This window comes from Elgaria multicarinata, chromosome 5, assembly GCF_023053635.1.
Source record: "Elgaria multicarinata webbii isolate HBS135686 ecotype San Diego chromosome 5, rElgMul1.1.pri, whole genome shotgun sequence".
NCBI lineage: Eukaryota > Metazoa > Chordata > Lepidosauria > Squamata > Anguidae > Elgaria > Elgaria multicarinata.
Window position 1 is genome coordinate 67,036,205 of NC_086175.1, and position 20,800 is coordinate 67,057,004.

The 20,800-nt window shown below is 38.9% G+C and overlaps 1 protein-coding gene across 3 annotated transcripts in view; it reads left to right on the plus strand.

Moving 5' to 3' along the window:
* Window positions 1–16,477, plus strand: part of USP9X (ubiquitin specific peptidase 9 X-linked) — a 94,136-nt gene extending 77,659 nt beyond the window's left edge. For 2 of the 3 annotated variants that reach the window (XM_063126530.1, XM_063126531.1), the window contains exons 38-46: window positions 107–236; window positions 2,017–2,202; window positions 4,832–5,052; window positions 5,725–5,769; window positions 6,600–6,688; window positions 9,690–9,846; window positions 10,029–10,241; window positions 12,440–12,535; window positions 14,707–16,477. In XM_063126530.1, coding sequence (XP_062982600.1) covers window positions 107–236; window positions 2,017–2,202; window positions 4,832–5,052; window positions 5,725–5,769; window positions 6,600–6,688; window positions 9,690–9,846; window positions 10,029–10,241; window positions 12,440–12,535; window positions 14,707–14,841 — 1,272 coding nt within the window. In that variant the 3' untranslated portion in view covers window positions 14,842–16,477. The remainder of the gene's footprint in view (window positions 1–106; window positions 237–2,016; window positions 2,203–4,831; window positions 5,053–5,724; window positions 5,770–6,599; window positions 6,689–9,689; window positions 9,847–10,028; window positions 10,242–12,439; window positions 12,536–14,706) is intronic. The other variant, XM_063126532.1, reaches the window with a different exon arrangement.
* Window positions 16,478–20,800: the final 4,323 nt, after the last annotated feature.

Genomic DNA, 20,800 nt, shown 5'->3' on the forward strand with positions numbered 1-20,800 from the left:
CTAGATGGATCCTTGGTCTGATCCAGCATGGCCCTTCTTATGTGTTCCAGTATATATGCTCAGTCAATAAAAACTCTTAACATTGACATGCCATTTTGTTTTGTAGGTCTATGACAATTTAAGTTTGAGTGACCACTTGCTAAGAGCAGTACTGAATCTTCTTAGAAGAGAAGTGTCTGAACACGGGCGTCATTTGCAGCAATATTTCAACTTGTTTGTGATGTATGCCAACTTAGGTAATGTCCTGCCTACTTTATCCTAAAAGCGTTGCGCATAAAGCTAAGTGTTCACATAACTGTTTTTACTTACATTCTTGCTACTTAAACCTTGCCTATTTTGTTTCCTTTTTGGCATTACCTAATTTTATCTAAAGCTTAATGCCAAAATTTCTATATAGCCCATTGGATCTTTCATAATGTTGCACAAATTATTACTAATGACTTAAATCGTTGGTTTTCTAGCTATATTCTGGAGATCCCTTGGGTTCTTCAGTGAAAAGATGAGTAATGGTGGCAAGCTTCCCTGAATGACACCACTACCAACCTTCACCTGAATCCACAGCTACAAGGGAAAGAGTGTTGGATATGTTTTAGGGCATACTCTCAGTTTATGTGTGGGCAGCAGCTAACATGAACTGGGTGTGTACTCTAGAATATTGCTTCTCTTCAGAGTCTTCTATAATCAGGGATTACTCAGAAGGCAGTTTGATAAGAAAGGGTTATTCTTTCTGGTTTCTGTGCATCACACGCATGTGTTCTGTGCCTGCGCAGAGCCCCATTGAGGAATGTGCTATAGCTGAGGATTTGGGGCACGAATCAATCCCCACTGCCCCAGTGTGCATGTCCAACTAACCAGAGCTCCTACATATGCTTTCTGAAAGGCAAGGGTGGAGAACCTTTTTCAGCCCTAGAGCCAGATTACAAAGTGGTAAAGTTCTTGGAGGCTACGTTCCATCTGTGGCTGGGTCAAAGGTAGAGTAGGAGGGGGCAAATGTTATTCCCATTTTAAGCCTACTCAGAAATAATCAGGATTGCTTTCAGAAGTGTTTTCAAATAGCATCCCAGATATCAAGACTTTGCATGTCTACTCACAAGCAAGCAGTTCTTGTTCTTGCAAAATGCACACCTCAACTCTGTGTAGCAGCTCAATACTTTGCAGGGTATTTAAAGGTCAATTGCCTTTAAAATACCCTCTTATCTCTGATTAGAGATCACACCAAAGGAGCAGGATGGGAACCCTTGAAGCTGCATCCAGCCTGTGGTCTGGAGGTTCTCCATCCCTGCTGTAAGACACCTTCCTAGTCCATGTGACTGGTTACAGTCCCACCTCTGACTCTGCCTTCAGTCCCATGGGGGGTTTGCAGAGTGTATATAGGAGCTCTGCCTTTGTTTTAGCTCACTTGGTAAGAGAGCTTTCCTGAGCTTGGTCAGACAAGCTCAGAGATTGCAGTTCTCCCCCGTCCCCGAACTCTGCCCATGGGCTGGCTCAGGGATTGCACCATCTGCTAGGATATTTTAAAATATAGACTTTGGGGGCTTTTACATAGCTCTTTGAGCTATGATAAATATCCAGGACTTGAAACAAAGGAGAAAAATGGTTGAACTTTGTAGTATTTATGTAGTTGTTAACCAAAAGGATATCCTTCACCAGACATGCCTATGACAAGAAAATTTAATCATTTAAAATTTGGCTCAGCTTTTTTAAATCTAATAGAGTTAGTAATGGGTGACTTAAAGCTGACTTTTCTAGATGACAAATTTCATAAACATATTATAAATCTTGCGGAATCAGAAAGGTTTATTCAGTAGGTTAAGTGACTTTGGCTGGATTGTTGAGGGTACAGAGTATCATACTTGTATTCATACTAAACACCCATTTATTAATTTCCCAAATGCGAACAGATGTCTGAAATGTGATGTATGTGAAAGCATAATGCATACAACTGAATTCAGTAGCTTAAAATGTAGTTAAATTAGCTCTTAATTATCTTTCCTCTCTTGCCACTTTCCCCTTTAGGTGTAGCAGAAAAAACACAGCTTTTAAAATTAAATGTACCTGCCACATTTATGCTTGTGGCTCTGGATGAAGGCCCAGGTCCTCCAATCAAATACCAGTATGCTGAACTTGGCAAACTGTACACTGTGGTGTCGCAGCTGATCCGCTGTTGCAATGTGTCATCACGTATGCAGTCTTCTATCAATGGTAAATTTAAAATTTATAAATAGAACCTATTTGTGATGAATAGTGAGGTATGGCTTGTTACTGTTCATAGAGTTTATTCATCTTTCATTCTACTGAGCTGTCTTCAAGGCTTGAAGAACTTCCGAATGCTTAAAATTTGTTTCTGATCTGGTGTGAGGAGACATCCATTATGGGTTTACTCCTCCCACTGCCCAGGACGGGCAGGGAACATATGACCAGGCTTTTTGCTGGATCCTACGCGGCACTTCTCAGCTAATACATTCCTTGCCTTTGGCCAGGAGTTTGTTCTTATCACTCTTGAACAATCTTTTTCAGGCCTTATTTTTCTTTCAATCCTTGTTCTATTGCTTGCCTTAGCAAACTTGTCTCTCTTTATAGTTCCTTCTCTCCAAAAACAAAACCCTTTCCTTTTCTGGCTCTTCTGTTTCTTCACCACAAGATGGCCCTGCCTAGTGAGAAGACCTTAAAGCCTGGAAAGAAAAGGAAATGGAGCAGTCAGTAAGGCACATCAGAAATGTGTCAATTCCAGCTGTTGCTAACAAGAAGCTGCAGGTCACTGCTGTCTCCACCATTGAGAAGTTTAGCAGAGGGCCTGAAGTGGCCAACACCCACACCCTGCTGAACCTGCTGTTGCAACTGCTGATGATCCCACAGTGAAGCAAACACAAGTGGATTGAGGCAGGGCCCTCTTGGAACTGGATGACACAGGATCATGCACCCTCTCACAGTTCCTGCCTTGGATGATGCTAACCCAGACATCAATCCTGGAAGAGGTTCATGGGCATGGAAGTGATTTTGAGGGGGCCCAGGAGCAGGAGGAAGCTGTCAAACACCCATTTGTTTCCTGCCAACAATCTGTTCATTTTCCCAGGATTGTGCATCCTGCATCCTACAAATGCAGCCATTTCCAAGAGATGATATGAAGCCATAGGAACCCCTCCCAGTTGCTCCTTCTTCCTTCACAGAAAAGTCATCTAAACAACAGCCCTGCCTCCCCCCCCCAACCCCAACCTTTTCAAGATCTGCCCTTGTTGAAAGCCATACAACAGGGGATTAGACTGGAATTGGCTCAGCTTCCTGATCAGAGAAGGGGACACAAGAAATGCTAGCCTCTCCTTGCTTTGGAACCTATCTTAGTTATACAAAACAAACCTTCATATCAGATGCCACACAGGATTGATATTTGTGGTAAGTTCTATTGCAGCAACCACAGTGGCTAGACATTCGCTGTGGTTAAAACTCTGGAACATGGATGCTTATTCAAAGGGAAACCTAGCTATGGTCCCCATTGCAGGAGCATGTCTCTTCACTGAAGGGGCTCTTAAGAATATTTTAGTGGAAACCAAGGCCAAGAAGATGGCCATACCGTCTTCATCTAAGAAGGATGAAAGGAGATTCTCCAACCAGGCACCTTCCTCCTCTTCTTCCTTTCGTCCCTTCAGATCTTCATTTAACTCAGCCTTTCGGCAATTATAGATTCACAGAACCTACCGGCTCCAGAACCAGATTCCATCTAGATCTCAGTCCTCCACTGAGGATAGATCAGGCCCACCCCCATCCTGCAAGCCCGTTGGCAACAGTTGTGACACCCTTCTTTCATGTTTTGGGGGAAGTCTATAGCACTTCCTTTATGTGGGAACAGAGAACCTCAGACACCAGGACCTTCAGCACTATACAACACAACTATTTCCTGGAGTTTCACTTCACTCCCAGAAACAGATTTCTTTCCACCGCTACCCCCTTCCAGGTTTGCTCATAAACAGCTGATAGCAGCAGTTGCTCACCTCCAAGAGATAGGGGCAGTAGAATCTGTTCCATTTCCTGAACACTTCCAGGAGTCTACTCCCAGGTTCCCCAAATTTTTTAGACCCATGGGTGCATTGGAATTCAAGAAATTGCTGTGGGCACCATCACAAAATGCCTGATAAGTAAATTGGTATCTACTTGTCACATCTATGGATCTTAGGTTGTTTCTTATTCAGCGAAAACATTTGTTTCATGTGCATATTGTTTCTGTGTATATTCACTGCTTTTTTCTTATTTCCCCTTTATATTCTTCTTTAATAAACTTGATTAATTTAGAACTAGATTTCTGTACCAATCAATGGATATAGAATTCCTCCGTGCTGTCTAGACCGTTTGGGTTATGCTATAAAATCTTAATTAATGGGAGGTAAGGAGGGGAGGATGGATTGCGGAGACCATGAAATCATGAGGAACCTCACTCAGCCCAGTTTAGGTTTATTACGCATGAGTGATGACAATACTGACAAGATAGAGAATGTGTTACTGGTAACATACTGGGTCAGGGCTGGGACGTTAGCCCCCTTTTCTCCATATCCGTGTTTTACATAACTGGCTATAATACTTTATTTGTAACCGTGACAGCATGAGAGTAATATGTTTCTGTCAGACACAGTCTAAATTCTAGGTGAGGACCTATATATATATATATATATCAAACAGGGAGCACCTAAAATGAATCATCTTAATTAACCCAAATATTTAATGTACCCTACAAATGTTCCATGTTGTAATTCTAGAAGGTGACATTATTAATAGCTATATGATACCCTATAGATCTCTATAGTTCAAAACAAAAATAAAACAGTAAACATTTCTTTTTTAGGTAATCCTCCACTTAGTAACCCCTATGGTGATCCTAATTTATCACAGCCAATAATGGCACTTCAGCAGAATGTGGCAGACATCTTGTTTGTGCGAACTAGTTACGTGAAAAAAATAATTGAAGATTGCAGTAACTCAGAAGAGACCATCAAACTACTTCGCTTCTGCTGTTGGGAGAATCCTCAGTTTTCATCTACAGTCCTCAGTGAACTACTCTGGCAGGTAAAAAGAAAAGTAAATTTGAAGGAAAAGGTGCATTTTATTGAAGTGGCTTATATGCAGAGATGACACTAGAGCTATATTCTCACAAGTCAGCTGAAGGTTTCATTAGTTTAATTTATTGAAAATATTTATGCCCACCTTCTAGCCATATTTCTCAAGGTGGTGGTTTACAACATAATTAAAATGTAATATAAAACAAGCAATCAGTATTAAAAAAAATATTACCAGTCAGCTGCTTTTAATCAGCTCATTAAAACAGCAGCAAGATTAACTTGAGCTTGGAATCATGTGGAAGAATGCCTATATGATAGAATTAGTGGTGGCTGGAACAGCACACAGGGATTGCTTTATTTACCAGTTTCCTTGCCCTAAGATGAGGAGGGGGAGGAGCTGCCCCTGCTTGATCCATCCTTATATTGAAATCAGCTGCAGTATGTAGTTTCAGCACTGCTATTTGAGCCTTCAGACTTCTTTGCATAAATGAATTTTGATGGGAAGCTACTTCATAGCTAACAGTTTCATATTTCCCATTATATTATAATGAAGTAAACAATGGCTGGTTCAGAAGTAATCCCAATTTTTGGTTGGGCAATGCATGACCAAAAGTCTCGGACTCACATGCTGACTCTTCCCTCTTATGCACTTTACTTCCTGGGTCTCATGGGAAATCAGGAAATAACGAAGCAGAGTGTAGGTGAGAGTGGAAGAAGGGAGCAGGTGAGTTCAAAGCTTTAAGTCATGATTTGGTGTTATGAGTGAACTGACCCAGTGCCTAAACTTTCAGTTTTGAATAAGAATCTGATGTGATTCATATGTTTTTTAAAAAAAGAAGACCTTGTGATTGCATTTTCACACATGCATTTCATTATCTGTACTCACGAGGGTTCTTATAAGGAACATCCCTTGAACTTACTGAATAGTTAATGTAAAAAAAAACAACCCTACCTCTACCACCAAAGAAAATGATTGCTCATTCAGTTATAAAACCTTATTTAATAATCCCAAAATATTTTCTGTGGCTTGTGGCATGTAAAAGAAATCTCCTTCCTAGACCTGGTTGTATATAACACTGATCCATGGTTTATTTAACCAATGCTTTGTTGCCCTACTCAGGGTTTGTCTGAGACGATTGAATAAATCATGGTTTGTTTTCTCAATCCCGGGGTTGTTTGTTTCCCTCCTCCTTTCCTCCCTCCCAATATCCCAAATGCCCTTGTGGTGCTGTAGTACTGGCATGTAAAGCAGCTGTTCGTTTGTTTTTAACCACTCTTGCCTGGTGAAACAGTGTGGCGAAACAACCCATAGCAGCCTGACAAAACAGCTCATGTAGCCTGGTGAAACAACCCATGAACAACCCACAGTTTTATGTTTACAAAGTTCACACATAATGACAACCCAGGGTTAAATAAACCATGGGTTAGCATTATGTGCAAACCAGGTCATAGTATTTTGCCATCCAGATATTCATGGCCTAAACCCCTCTGTAATACACATTTAAAATTTGTATGTTGTATGTTAATTTTTTCCTCAAATTCCACCTTTTTAAGGTTGCATATTCATATACATATGAACTTCGACCTTACTTGGATCTGCTTCTACAAATCTTGTTAATTGAGGACTCTTGGCAAACTCACAGGTTAGCATTTGAACTTGTGTTCAAAACACTTTTTTGCTTTAATAATGTGGCCCTTCTGTGGGAAAGCCTTCATGTGTGTATGGGGAAATATCAGGCTTCAGTGGCTTATTAGAAGCAGTTAACTATTCTAAGCCTTATTTGGCAAAGTACCTGTTATAGCAGTATATGGGAAATGAAATGGAGCATGCATGTTATAAATAGGATAGATTAGATTGGGAGTGATATTTGTATAGTGTTTAAAACATGAGCTCTTTAAGTACCTGCCTGATACAAGTAACTTCTTTAATGAGAATTCATTCATTGGCCATTGACAAGCCACTGTTCTGTATTTCTCAGCCCGTCATCTGTTGCATGATATTGGTGTACCTTACAGGGAAGTGGGGGGATTACTGAGCTCAATTCAAGGTGCTGGTATTCACTTTTAATGGTTTGGGGCCCCGAATACCTGAAGGAATGCCTTCTCCCATACCAACCTTCCCATACATTAAGAACGTCAGATGAGGCCCTCCTCCGAGTTCCATCTATATAAGAGGTGCATTCTGTGTGTGTGTGTGAGAGAGGCTTTTCTGTGGTGGCCCCCTAGCTCTGGAGTGCCCTTCTGAAAGTCCTATGACTGATGCGTAATGCTTTTTGGCATCAGTTGAAGACATTTTCGTTTGTCAAGGGATTTAAAACCAATTTAATGATTTTTGCTAGTTGAATAGATTTTGTTGTTACTTCTCCATTTTATTGTTTATATACTGAATGTATATTGTGGTTTTAGTAATATATTGATGATTGAAGTCTTATGTACACTGTCCCAGAATCCATGTTTTTGGATGAAAACGTGTTAAGAATTTGTTTAAAATTAAATGTTTGAATATCCAGGAAAATTGCTTTATAAATTATTATTATTATTTATTTATTACATTTATATACTGCCCCATAGCCGAAGCTCTCTGGGTGGTTTATAAAGGTTCAATGTTAGCGTTACTAAATTACTTGAATACTCTGTATTTCTACATTAAGCCAGATGGTAGAAAAATGATTAATTAAAATTATCGCTCAATTACAGCAGTCTTTATGTGGTAGGGGACTTGGAGGAGTTCGTGGTAGAGAAATGGCAGTTGAGGAAGGCTGAATCGGGAAAGAGGATGTTTAATCAAATGAGATCATTGCTAGCAGCAGGCTCTGCATCTATATATAACAACAGTTGTTGTTTATCTTAAGCACCATCTTAGAAAAGGCATTCCTTTCTGTTGAGGAAAAATTGAAATGTCTTTAAGATGATGCCTCCCATCTACTAGTGCTCTGTGAAGATATAGCAGACACCATCTTAGAGGAGTGACATCATCTGGCTTCATTTCAAGAGAGCTTTGGCTATTGGGTGATATACAAATGTAATAAATAAATAAATTGGCTTAAAGTCCAGGTTTGGCACAGAAACTACCTTGGTTGCCCTGATGGGTGTCCTGTGCAAGAAGAAGGATGGGGATCCTGCTAATTCTTCTGGACTTCTCAGCAGCTTTCATTACCACCAGCCGTGGTATCTTTCTGGAGAAGGTATTAGGATTGAAGGACTGGGGCACTGCACTCCAGTGGTTCTGCTCCAATTTCAGTTGCCATTTTCAGAAGGTGGTAGTGGGATACTATTAGTCTGCCCCGTTGCAGTTTTTATACTGTAGTGTATCACTGGGCTCTACAACCCACCCACCCTTCAAATCTTTTAATATCTTAATGAAATTGCTGAGATCATCCTGGTATTTAGACTAAAGTGTCATCAATATTCAAGTTCAAATAAGGTTGTGAGGGTGCTGAAGCAGTATCTGGTGTTGGTAATGTACAGGCACTATTGGGTCTCAATAGACAAAATGGAACTTCAGTTGGTGATTCCTCTGGTTTGGGAGGAATTCTTTTTTGGATGGGATTGCATCTCCCTCTCCCAAAGAATCAGGTTTCCAGCTTGGGGTTGCTCTTACATCTTGTTCATTAAAAGCCCAGGTGACTTCTGTAGCACTTGTTACATCAGGTGCACTAACTGTGATCCCTCATGGACTGAGCGAGCCTGCCACAGTTGTCCATGCTCTGACCCCATCTCATTTGGTCTGTGGTGCCTCTGCCAGCACAGAAAAAGGCAAAATGGGAGGGGAGGGGTTATAGTGCCAATCGATGTATTTCTTCTCTTCCTTCCCACCCCCCCACCTTGAAAACTGGTTCTGCACCCCTGTTTTAAAGGGTTGGGCCCAGAACTCTGCTCACAAGAAACTTGCAATTTCTCTTTTCCCTGTAGCTCCTGAAAATCTGCTCTGGAGGGTTGGGAAACCCTCTGGAACAGTGTGAGAGATGGTATAGGGGTAAGGGAAATGAGCAAAAATTGCCTCCACTCTATATCAGTCCCTTCCATGAACAGAAAGATCTGTGAAGTCTGAATCCAACCTAAAGTGTAATTGGAAGTATTTATTGGAACCTCCTGTGGTAATGATACTTGTAATGGATTTGACGTGCCACAACTGCCTTGTGAGGCAGGCCATTTGTGCACAAGTGCACCCTGATATTGCCACCCCACGCGCCTTTTTCTTCTACATCTGGTGACCAGCATGCCCAAGTGACAAAGGAACAAAGAGCCTTATTCCTGTTATATTATGTTTTGCCGGGTGGTGGGGAGGGGGGATTGCCCAGTGAGTTTCACTGATCAGAGGCTTGGCAGGTAAATAGGAAGATTCTGTTCTTATCATTTGGGTCTGGGAGATAGACTAGAGAAGTGATAATTAAAAAGGAGATGGCTTTAGCTAGCTCTGGCAGACAACATCAAAGGCTTCCTGTTTTGTGGATCTGGAAGCCCCAGAAAAGACGAATGTCATTCTGAGTGGGTTCCGAATGCCAGCATCCTGGTCAAAGATGCTTGCAACGGTAGAGAAATAAGCACTCAAGTCACAACTTCAGCTCAGTGTCACAACTTTTAAATGCACATTTGTAGCCTTTGTGAAATTCTGATGTTTTGAAGTGTTTGGGTTCCCCTTAGGATTCACAATGCACTTAAAGGAATTCCAGATGATCGAGATGGGCTATTTGATACCATTCAACGCTCTAAGAACCATTATCAAAAAAGGGCTTACCAGTGCATAAAGTGTATGGTGGCTCTCTTCAGCAACTGTCCAGTAGCCTACCAGATCTTACAGGTAATTCCTTTGATCTCACTGTTTATGTGATGTTAACTATTGTATTCTGCTTTAAGTCAGTTGAGACAGTTTTATTATTTCAAACAATTATTTTTTAAAAAAAAACTTGCAATGAAGAGAGTGGAAATGGTTGATGAAGGACTTATTTACAAATATTAATGGCTCACTTTTTATCTACTCAGAGCAATGGAGATTTGAAGAGAAAATGGACCTGGGCAGTAGAGTGGCTTGGAGATGAGCTTGAACGTAGGCCATATACTGGCAACCCACAGTATACATATAACAACTGGTCCCCACCGGTCCAGAGTAATGAAACATCAAATGGTTACTTTCTGGAAAGATCACATAGTGCAAGAATGACCCTTGCAAAGGCTTGTGAGCTATGCCCAGAGGAGGTAAGGAGTTCGTTTGTACCCAAGGTTACTTTAACAATCATTGAAAGACAGATAACTTGTATCATTAAATTTGTTATAGAATTATCTATTGGTTTCATAGTAGAAATGCTGGTTGACATTACAGTTTGATATGCAGTTGTTAAAACTGCATGTTTATAAGTTTTTTCTTTATATGCACTTAGCGGTACTGTTCTGATGTTAATAAAAAATATTCTTCAAAATGTAACCCAACACTGCCTTTGTAGTTATGGGACACTGACACTTCAAAAAGTTATAGGCAATGTTATCTCCGGTTACTATTTGTGCTGGCTATAACCAAGATGAAAAAGATTATCCTAAATGAACTGCAAAAGGGAAAAGTTGCTCTTGTATTATGAATTCTATTTTTCTAGTGTCTCTATTATAATACTTCTTGGTTGGTAGGTATTACTTGGATATATCCCATAGTCTGTTAGGTTTCAGTGAATGGGTTGCCCGTGGTATAACCTAAGTGTATACATTTGGAAGTCCCCTTTTAGAACTGACATATATACAGATAGATAGATATTAGTCCTGTATTGGGTTATAAAACTAGCTAAATCCCTCAGTACTTGAGGATGCTTCCCCCCCCCTTTTTTTCCTTTTTCTTTTTTTGTGGTTCAACATTGTGCTTGTTGCAGACAGGAGTTTTCACGTGGCCCTCTCTTCCCATTGTAGGTATAAAGAGTTCTTCACTTGTTGTTGGATACCTCTTAGAACTTGCAGTTCATGTCCAAGATGCTTAAACATTTTTCCAAGACAGTATAGATTGATTTTGGTTGCCCTTCTTACCACTACCTATCGTCTATTGAAAATATTAGATTTAGGTTGCTATGTAAAGTATTAGGAAAGGGAGAGGGTTTTTTCTTGACCTTTATCATTAATAGACTGCATCCATGTCCAGTCCCTAATTGTAGAAATAAAGTGCTGATCTTTTAGAGAAGCTGCCATGTGTTTGCCTATCAGAAAGAAGGATGGTGGGCAGTTGCTTCAAAAGCTGAACATTTGTGAAGCAGCTATTCTTCTGATGGTGTGTGGAGAGGTGGTGATGAAAGTTGGGCAGATTGCAAGACCCTACAGTATGCCCCTGGATAGCTATTGAAGAGGTTTAGAATTGTGTTAAAAACAGTTCAAAGGGGTTGTTCTGTTTTCCTGAAACAATGGAAAATGGTGTTGGTATCTAACTTTTTGTTTGTAGGGGTATTTGTTAGAAGTGAGTAACCTACTTGCCAACATGTTTAGTATTACAGAGAATTCATTTTATAGTTTTTTGTAAAGAAACTTAATTCCCTCTAATTAAGCTTGGTGGCTAGTAGGGTAGTGCAACATGGTCACCCACAAACAACATTATTATTATTATTATTATTTATTTATATAACACCATCAATGTACATGTGCTGTACAGAGTAAAACAATAAAATAGCAAGACCCTGCCACATAGGCTTACATTCTAATAAAATCATAATAAAACAATAAGGAGGGGAAGAGAATGCACCAAACAGGCACAGGGTAGGGCTTCTGTGAGATTCCCCAGGTATACAGGAAAATATTGATTGTAATAATGAAGAAGAAGAAGGTAGTCCCAAAGACCCAGCGAGGAATAAGCTTTCGCAAATCTTTCCATAGGAATAGAAGATTAGAGACTGTTGAAAGCCCAGACTGATAAAAGCAATAGAGCAGGACACATATCCCTCTAGAAAGGCCTGTGTCCTAACTTTTTTTTTCTTTGTGGGAGGGGAACTCTCCCAACAGCTGCAAGGAAGAGGTGAGGTAACCTCTCTGCCTGCTATGCTGGTTGGGTTCGAGGCTGCTGCACAGCTTGCTGTGTAACCAGCCCTGAAACTTCCCCCTTTATAGTACATTGGCCCTCTGGTTTGGGGCTGGTGATAAGACTGTGGAGACGACAACAACAACAACTCTTCCCTGTCCTGTGCCGCTTAGGATAGGGGCTGCCCCAACCATCTATACCCAACAGTCACTTTGGGAGAGAAGAGACTTTGAGCATCTCCCCACATGTGAGTTCTCACAGGCCCCCAAATTGAAATTCTTAATATAACACTAGCTAGTGGTGGTATATTATATTATTAGAACATTAATTGTTAGGAGAAAATAATTACAAGACAGGGTTTAATGTGAAAAGTAGTTTTACTCTTGTTTTAATGAGTGTTTTTCATTTTTAGGAACCAGATGATCCAGATGCCCCTGATGAGCATGAGTCCTCTCCACCAGAAGATGCTCCATTGTATCCCCATTCACCTGGCTCCCAGTATCAACAGGTGAGCAGAAAATTATCTTTAAGAGAAAACTGTCACTTTTTAATGTTCATGCGAATTTTGCTTCAGCTTGATCAGGCTTATGTTGGCAACATTATTTGTTTAAGCACAAGGATAAGTGTTTCACAAGTACAAAGTAAAACAGGGGTCTCCAACCTTTTTTTGCCTCTGGGCACATTTGAATATTTGATAAGTGTTTTGAGCACTGTCACAGAATGGCTACCATGGAGCGGGGGAGGACTGTCACAAAATGGCTGCTACGGGGTGTGGGCAATCGCAAAATGTACTACCGCCCAGAAAGGCAAATGGGTCAGATCAGAAGACAAGCACACCCTTTTGAACCTTTAGTTTTCTGCTCCAGAAACCACACGTTTCACAGAAAGGCAAGGTAATTTCCCCAAATCACCTCTAAATATAGTGGACAATATCCAACGAGGCTAATATAAATTAGCAACCACTAATATGACTTATGTTGTGTGAGTATAATCTATTCTAGCACAATGCTAGCGCACTGGGAAATCCATGTTGCGAAATTGGCATTCCATTAGAATAGTTTGTGCTAGAGCAATGTAATTACAATAGTGGTTAAACCCCTTTTGGATACTGCCCATTCTTATAAAATTCCTTCAAATTGATTTTCTCAGAACAGGAAGATCTTCTCCGAATCACTTCACCCCAAATACACATACAACTCACACTGCTAGAACACTCAAAAAGTACAGTTGGTGTACATATGTAAAACAAACTCTTTCTGTTAGGATTATCCCCACCCCAACCTAAATACACACCCCATCTATTCAGAGACACAACCATGCATCCCATTCATCCTTCACACAAAATCACAATGTGGGAATTTTTCTGTAGTTTAAGCCATTGCAACAGCCAGAACTTGAATCAGTTTATATGTACTTCCAAAAGAAAATTAATTTCCCCAGGAAAGACATGTTCATCCATTGATGCTTTGGGAAACATTTTAGAAAGCAAATGCATGTATTTCAAAATGTCTATAACATTACATAAATTTTGCACAAAATTATCTTCTAATAGAAGTTTCTGAACTAGCATCAAATTCTGATTCTGCTCTGCTATAGTTCATGTATAATACTGTTTGTCTTTAACTAGCCCCATAGTCCTAACAAATAGAATCAAGCTCAAAGATAGTTCAGGTCTTGGATTTTAGTGTTTTGGAGTCTTTCTCAAGGGTGCAGTTCTATGCATATTTAGACCGAAGAAAGTCTTAACAATTCCCAGCATGCCCCAAACAGCCAAGCTAGGATTTTTTCTTTCTTTCTTTTCTAAAGATGCATAGGATTGAACCCTAAACCACTCTTTATAAATGCAGTGCTAGCTTTAGAAAGTTAACATTTTATTTATCTGGCATTAGTTGTATATGTAAGTCATAGATAACTGCACAATTTGTTCCCTTCTTTTTTCTAAATCATTAATTGTATATCCTTAATCTGTTAATTCCCTTTCCTGCTCATTTGCTTTCATCTTGCTTTCTTTACTGATGTTCACAGCAGAGCAGTTGGTAAGTGATATAGACCAAATCCCCTCAAAATTAAATCACATGTTATCCACCAGCTTCCTTATCTGTTTGGTGTCTTCACTTTCTCACAAGAGCTGGCTTTATTTCACTTCGCAATAGGCACAGTGGCTATATTTTTATTCCAGTTATAGGTTCATAATCGATACAACCACATTACACTAAGGTATACACATGTTTTACATTGACCAGTTTAGTATGCGTGTTAATGCTTAACACATTTGATGCAAATTATCATGAGTCATTTTATTAAATTTGACACAAGAACTTTACTATACCATTTGAAGAAAGATAATTCACAATTGCCACTTTCTGCTTTTCTGTACTAATTAAAACTACTTTCTCCCCACCATTTCATTTTTGAAGAGTTATTTTAATTCAAGATCTTCACATAAATTGGATAGCATTTTTTCAGTTTACTCTTGCTTCAGCCTCTTGCATGAAGTTGGACTTAAAAGTAACTTTACATTTTGGTTACAATGCCAATGTGTTTGGTCTCTAGATTTATTTTACAGGTAAATGTACCTCTCTAGAGGTATTTAAAATAGTGTGGTTGACCAGTTCGCCAAGCTGCTATTTAAAAGAAAATAGAACGTGTTATTCATAAAGTATGTTTTGTCTCTTTTAGAATAACCATGTGCATGGACAACCATATACAGGCCCAGCAGCACATCATATGAACAACCCTCAGCGAACCGGCCAACGAGCACAAGAAAATTATGAAGGCAGTGAAGAGGTTTCACCGCCTCAGACAAAAGAATAGTAGAAATGCACATAAGTAACTTGCTCCATCAAGACTGTGCACCCAGGCCTTACAGTCCAACTTTTCTCTGTGTCTGGCTTATATTTAGAAAAAAAACTATTCCTAATCAACATGGAGTGAAGAGTCTATTCACTGTCTTATCTGCAGAAAATTGCTGTCAATATATAACCTGCCTGCAGTGGAAAGTGTATAGTGTTTTGTAATAAATGGCCTGATGCTAATGTGTAAATGGCAAAGGTGTATATAGTATATTAATGTTTGACTGTTAATTCTTAAGCAAGAAACATTTTTTTTGTCTTGATGAGACTCACAGATCTACAACAATTAATTTCTTGATATATCTGCTGCGCTCTACAACCAGTGTTGCCTGCCTAATGGCAGTTGGATCAACTCCTTCTCCCCCCCCCCCCACGAAAAGTAAGCCTCTCCATGTCAACCAGAAAACTAGTTTCATGTAATTCTTTGCCACTGGAGTCGATTTTACTATGAGCAACGTAATGACTGGTAACCTTTTAATTATTTGGTTGATGTGGAAAATTGGTGATGTAACATTGTTTCTAGGTCTTTTTTCATTGCCTTTTTCATTCTGGTATTAGGTTAATCACTTTGAAGCTATAGTTAAGCTGTAACATTTAGCATGGCTTCACACCAGGTTAGTGTAGCCAGTGAGGAAAGAAAAATTACAGTTGTCCCAAAGTGACAACTGTGTTGTTCAGAGCCTTTTCTTCTGACATCTAGATTATAAAACAGGGAGGGGAGGGTTGGGCAATGTGACAAACAAGTGGTTTTCAGTTGCACATATGTTCCTCACATCTAATGTTTGACAGTTCTGTCTCTGGGTGGGATAAAAGAACACTTAGTTTTCAGTAATAGGAAATTAAAAGATTTAAAACAAATATGCAAATTTTTGCTATGCCAGGATGCCTGGAGCATAATAGACTGTATTTGGTGTGCTTGTTTTGTTCCTTTGGTAGAGCTTATTTGATAAACTTCTAATACTTTCCTTTCTACTGCATTGCAGTGAAGTGGAAGTCAACAAAATCACACAATACTTGTGAGTGCCACTGCACCAAGTTAACTTGCTGGTTTTCTGCTCATTCACAATTCTACTTGAAAGCAAGAATTGTCTTAGCTCTTTATCCATTATAAGAGAAATCTTAACCTTAGAAGCAGGGTTTGATTATTGAGAACAACAATTACTACTGGTTAGTCAAAGACAAATCTGAGGTATCTCTATTCCAGAGTAAACACTTGTTTAAAGACTTCAAGGAACGCATCAGTAAATACTGTATTTAAATTAAAATTGGTAACTTGAATGTGTGTAATTATTTTGGAACCTGTCAAAAAACCAAATACCCCTGCAAAACAGATACAGCCCACCCTATACTATTTAAATATTTGCTGTTTTATTTTATAGAAATTATTTTGCTGAATTCACAAATAGAATTTGATTTACGAAGACCATTTTTGTCCTGTGGTGTGTGTGTGGGTTTTTTTTAAAAAACAAACAGACAAAAACACTGCGCAGGTATTTGAATTCTGTGCACTATACTGAATTCTGGAACTGAAGTCGCATTGAGATTTGGTGGACAGAAATTTGACCCTTGACAAAGAATAAAAAAAAAGAAAACTGTAATAGTTTCTTAATGTGACTATCTTGTACTTTTTGTATGTTTTATATATACATATATATTTAATGAGCACAAGCTTGATGGTATTTTTTACAATTGAGTTAATACAAACAACGCTGCTTATCAAACTGAGGATTTATAGTTGAAATGAACAAAGTGAGAAAATCTCAAGTACGTTCTTTTGCATTTAGTGTAATGAGATAGTCTTAAACCATTTTTAAATATTCTATGTAGCAATGATCACTTTACCCTTCCAGATTTTCTCTAGTATTCATGTTAATTGTTATGTTTTTAATAGCATATAATTGGACTGGTTGACAACATTTGAGTGAAACATTCCCCATATATTTGGGTATGTTTAGTACTGGCTTAAATCCAAATATTAGCCTGCTTTTGTATTAGAGCTGCAACAGTTCTCATATTCCCTTGGACCAGTAATTATTGTTAAACATGTTGTTTCAAAGACTATCTTTGCATACAGAAACATGGAACTTCATACTTTGGCCTTGAAAAAACTGATAAAGCGTGAAGTGATTGTGGAAATGCTTTTTTTATTTTATTTTTTTAAACACCTTACTTTCACAAGGCTGTAACTTGTTTTTCCCCGCCATGGGGAGACAACTTTCCAGATGACGAGTTTTTTGGGGGTATTATGGCTAATATTTTTCCCCTAGAAGAAACTCTTCTGATATTATGGCCTCTTTGAAATTAATGTGTAGCAGAAACCTAAAAAGTAATTTCCTTCCTTGGAAAAACATCAAATTTATTCATTTTAAGTGAAAATGTTCTAAAGATTAATGCATGATTCTGTCAAAGCTTTGGCAGCAGTCACTTCAAAGCTGTAATGTAATACCTCAATATTAATGGCACACATTAAAACAAGTCCTCAAAGTGCCTAAATGTTTAATTTTACTTTTCCACAATTATTGAATCCTAATTTTTGTTTGTAACAGCTAATGGGAAATCCCTGTCTTCCATAAAAGTGATCCATCCAGCAGTAAAGTAATCTTACATTTTTTCCTAATAATTTGATATTAAACATAAAGAAATTGAACACCTGTAGGAAAAGTTTTTTAGTGTGTTTGTAATCAGAATGTGTTTATGTAAATAGCTTCCTTCACCCTAACAGGAGCAGTTCTGTGTGCAAATGAATCTTTGCCACTGTCTTCAGTGAGTAAACTTAAAAGTTCTGTTTTTGTGTTAAACCAGCCTAGATAAATAGGTATGCATGGCTGCCAACTTACTGGGGAATTGTTATGTATTGTCACTTTGGGGGAGCTTTTGAATGCCAAAAGTCATGGGAGCCTCAATTTTTTTGTTTTTGTTTTGAACCGAGATTCTAGTTTTTAGTGGTTGTGGAAAGAACTGAAAGCATGTCTGCAGTGTCCTCTGAAGATTCAAAAACCAAAAGAGAAATAAAAAGAATCCAAAATGGAATTTTAAACCTCATGATTCTTAAGCCATGTAATGTCTTTTAAAATTGACCATGAGTTTTGAAGAATTAGCTTTAGAAATGCATGTATTGATTTGGTTTGCTTCCCAAGCAGAATTAAGTTGTAACTAGTAAAATCTTTACAGGCAGTGTATTGTATATAAATCAGACTCTGGGTGTCATTTGTTCATGTAACTAGTGCATTACAAAGGAAGTTAAATATGTATTTGAAACTTCTGATCAATGTAGAGAGGTAGGAGTAGAATAAGTAGGTTGTCCTTGTCCCTCTAGGCATACCTTCATATGGAACTGAATTTTATCTTGCGACCACCACATGTGGTATTTTCAAAATGGAATTGCACTTTAAGAACTTTCTGCAAAATGTTCATTTGTGTTGGTGTTTTCTGGAAAGTATATTTTCCTAGTTCCCTAGGTGACACAATCTATAGGGCTATCCCTTGCATAGCTCCTAAGCATTCCCGTGGAACTTGAATAAAAGTACTGTTGCGCTTTTCGGACAAGCCCGTCAATTCTCATTGGGGTTCTTTCAAGAGAATTTTGTTTCTCAAGTTATGTATCATTTATGAATATGCTGGTAACACTAGCAAATGTTGTATGGCTATATGCTTAATTTATTTTTCTTATTCTATCGGGTGCATTATCATGGGCATTTTTAGCATTGTTAAAACAAGCTATGTGAAGATACATATTCTTTTTTTAAAAGTATTTTACAGAAAGGGAAATGTAAGATGTTAGAAAGTTCTCATAGCAGAAAAAATAATTTCAGAAAAATACAAACACTTTTCTCCTGAATAGAGATTATGGCAGATAACAGAATGCAGAGGTGGCATAGGGCTGGTTCACACTTCATGATGGCTGGTCAAGTGTGAATGCCTTGGGTAGAACTTTCATATCACCTTACATACATTGGTTGGATCCTAAGAACCATTGAGGATGTTGGTGGGAGAGGACTTTCCTGCCCATCTTCTTTGTGCCTCCCAAAAAGCATCTCTTAAGGTGTGCATGTGTGTGTGTGGAATGGGAAGCTACTTGGGAAGTATCCCGAATCACCCCAAATTGGTCAAAGTCACATTCTTTGAGCAGAGCTCCATTCACACAGCTGGGGGCCTTCTCCCCTCCCGCTGAGCCACAGCCTACCCCATACACAATGGCCCTCCAACCTTCAGAAGATTTAGGAGAATGCAGACATAATGAGAGAGCAGAAAAGTTCAGTTTTCCCAATTTCCTGCCACAAGCAGTTCTTGGGATGTGACCCCAGTGCTTTTCAGTGGAGTTAGTTCACGGATTAAGAAATGAATTGTGTTGATTGATGTATGTGTGAACAGGCCCTTAGTCTCTGTCATCTTCCTCTGGCCAGTAGGAAAGTGCCCTTGCTGCTTCAAGTCTTTCTACTTGTTGAAACCATTAAAGGGACAGGAAAGCATTTCATTGTGTTAAAAACCGATAGCTAAAATGGGGCAAAACCTATATGCAGCCATTTGTTGTGAAACCATTTGTTTCACAACTCGCATGGGAGAGGAGTTTGACTAGTGTCTGTAGAAATGGCTGTCATTTTGAAAACTGCATGCAGCATGAACACCGTTGCAGAAAGGAAAATAATTCTGCCTTAATGAATAAACACTTGTACAAACACTTCCTTCTCCATCTTTTGTTCTTGTTGGGAATAGCTAGCTTGCTATCAGCTGTCAATGAAATATTACATTTGAAAGGTTTTTAATGATTTTTAACTGCAACTGGGCTTTACTTCATTTGTGTAACTATGAAAAAAGCTTGCTTCAGGAGTGGCAAGATGAGTGTAGTACATTACCTGAAGCTGTTTGTGGCACTTTCCTCTTCACTGGCCTAGGAAGATAGTTGCACTTAATAATGCATTTCACAATTTTACAAAAATTACCAAGATGTCATTGTTCCCTATATTTTGTACTGCTATGTGTTTGAACCAAAGTGGGATACCTAGGTGCTTAAATAGCAAATACTGTAAAATCATCTCAGGTAAATTGCAGGTTAACCTACCTCTGTTAAGAGGATGTAGCATAGTGGCTAAAGAGACTTGAGCTACAAATCAGGACCTTCCCAGTTCAAATCTCACCTCAGCTATGGACTCACTTGATGGCCTTAGGCAAGCCACCCTCAGCCGGCCCTCATCTAATATGGCAGGAAATGTTTATTTAGTTTTACAGGGTTGTAAAGACTACACCTAAATAATGCATGGGAAGTGCTTTGCAGTTGAAATACTATTATCCTTCAGTGAAAATATTTGTCAGTATGGCCCTGCTCAGAAGACACCATAAGCCATGGCGGTTAAGGCCTTTGTGTTAACAAAAAGGCCTTAACCACTGTGGTTTTAGGAGTCTTCTGAACAGGCCCTATATGACACTAACCGCCTGCATACAATTAAGGTCTGATTCCAAGTTTTAGCTTTCCTATTAATCAGCTATCTTTTTGCCAATAACTTCGAAAGGGCGCAGAGACACATCTCTACCAATAACTTTGCAAGGACCCATAAAGACATTTGTTCTTCATACTAATACTCCCAACCATCCCTGTAAATATGTTCAGACTGAATATTTAACATGACACCAGTCAATTCCAGATAGGAAACAGGAATTGCTGCAGTTACTCTGGCTGGAAATGGATCTTTTTCAACCATGGGGATCACTGCTGGCTATATACCAGATTGCTTATACACAAATACCTTGTCCAAGACAGCACAAGGACTGACAGTATTGCTCACATGTAAAGCAAAATTTTTCAGTAAGTCAGTTTTCTATTACTGTTTTAGCTGAACAGTGATTATGAAATTGATGAAGCAACTTGTGTGAACCAGGCTATACATCTATCTTATCTGCCATGATCATACTGAAAATATTTTCTT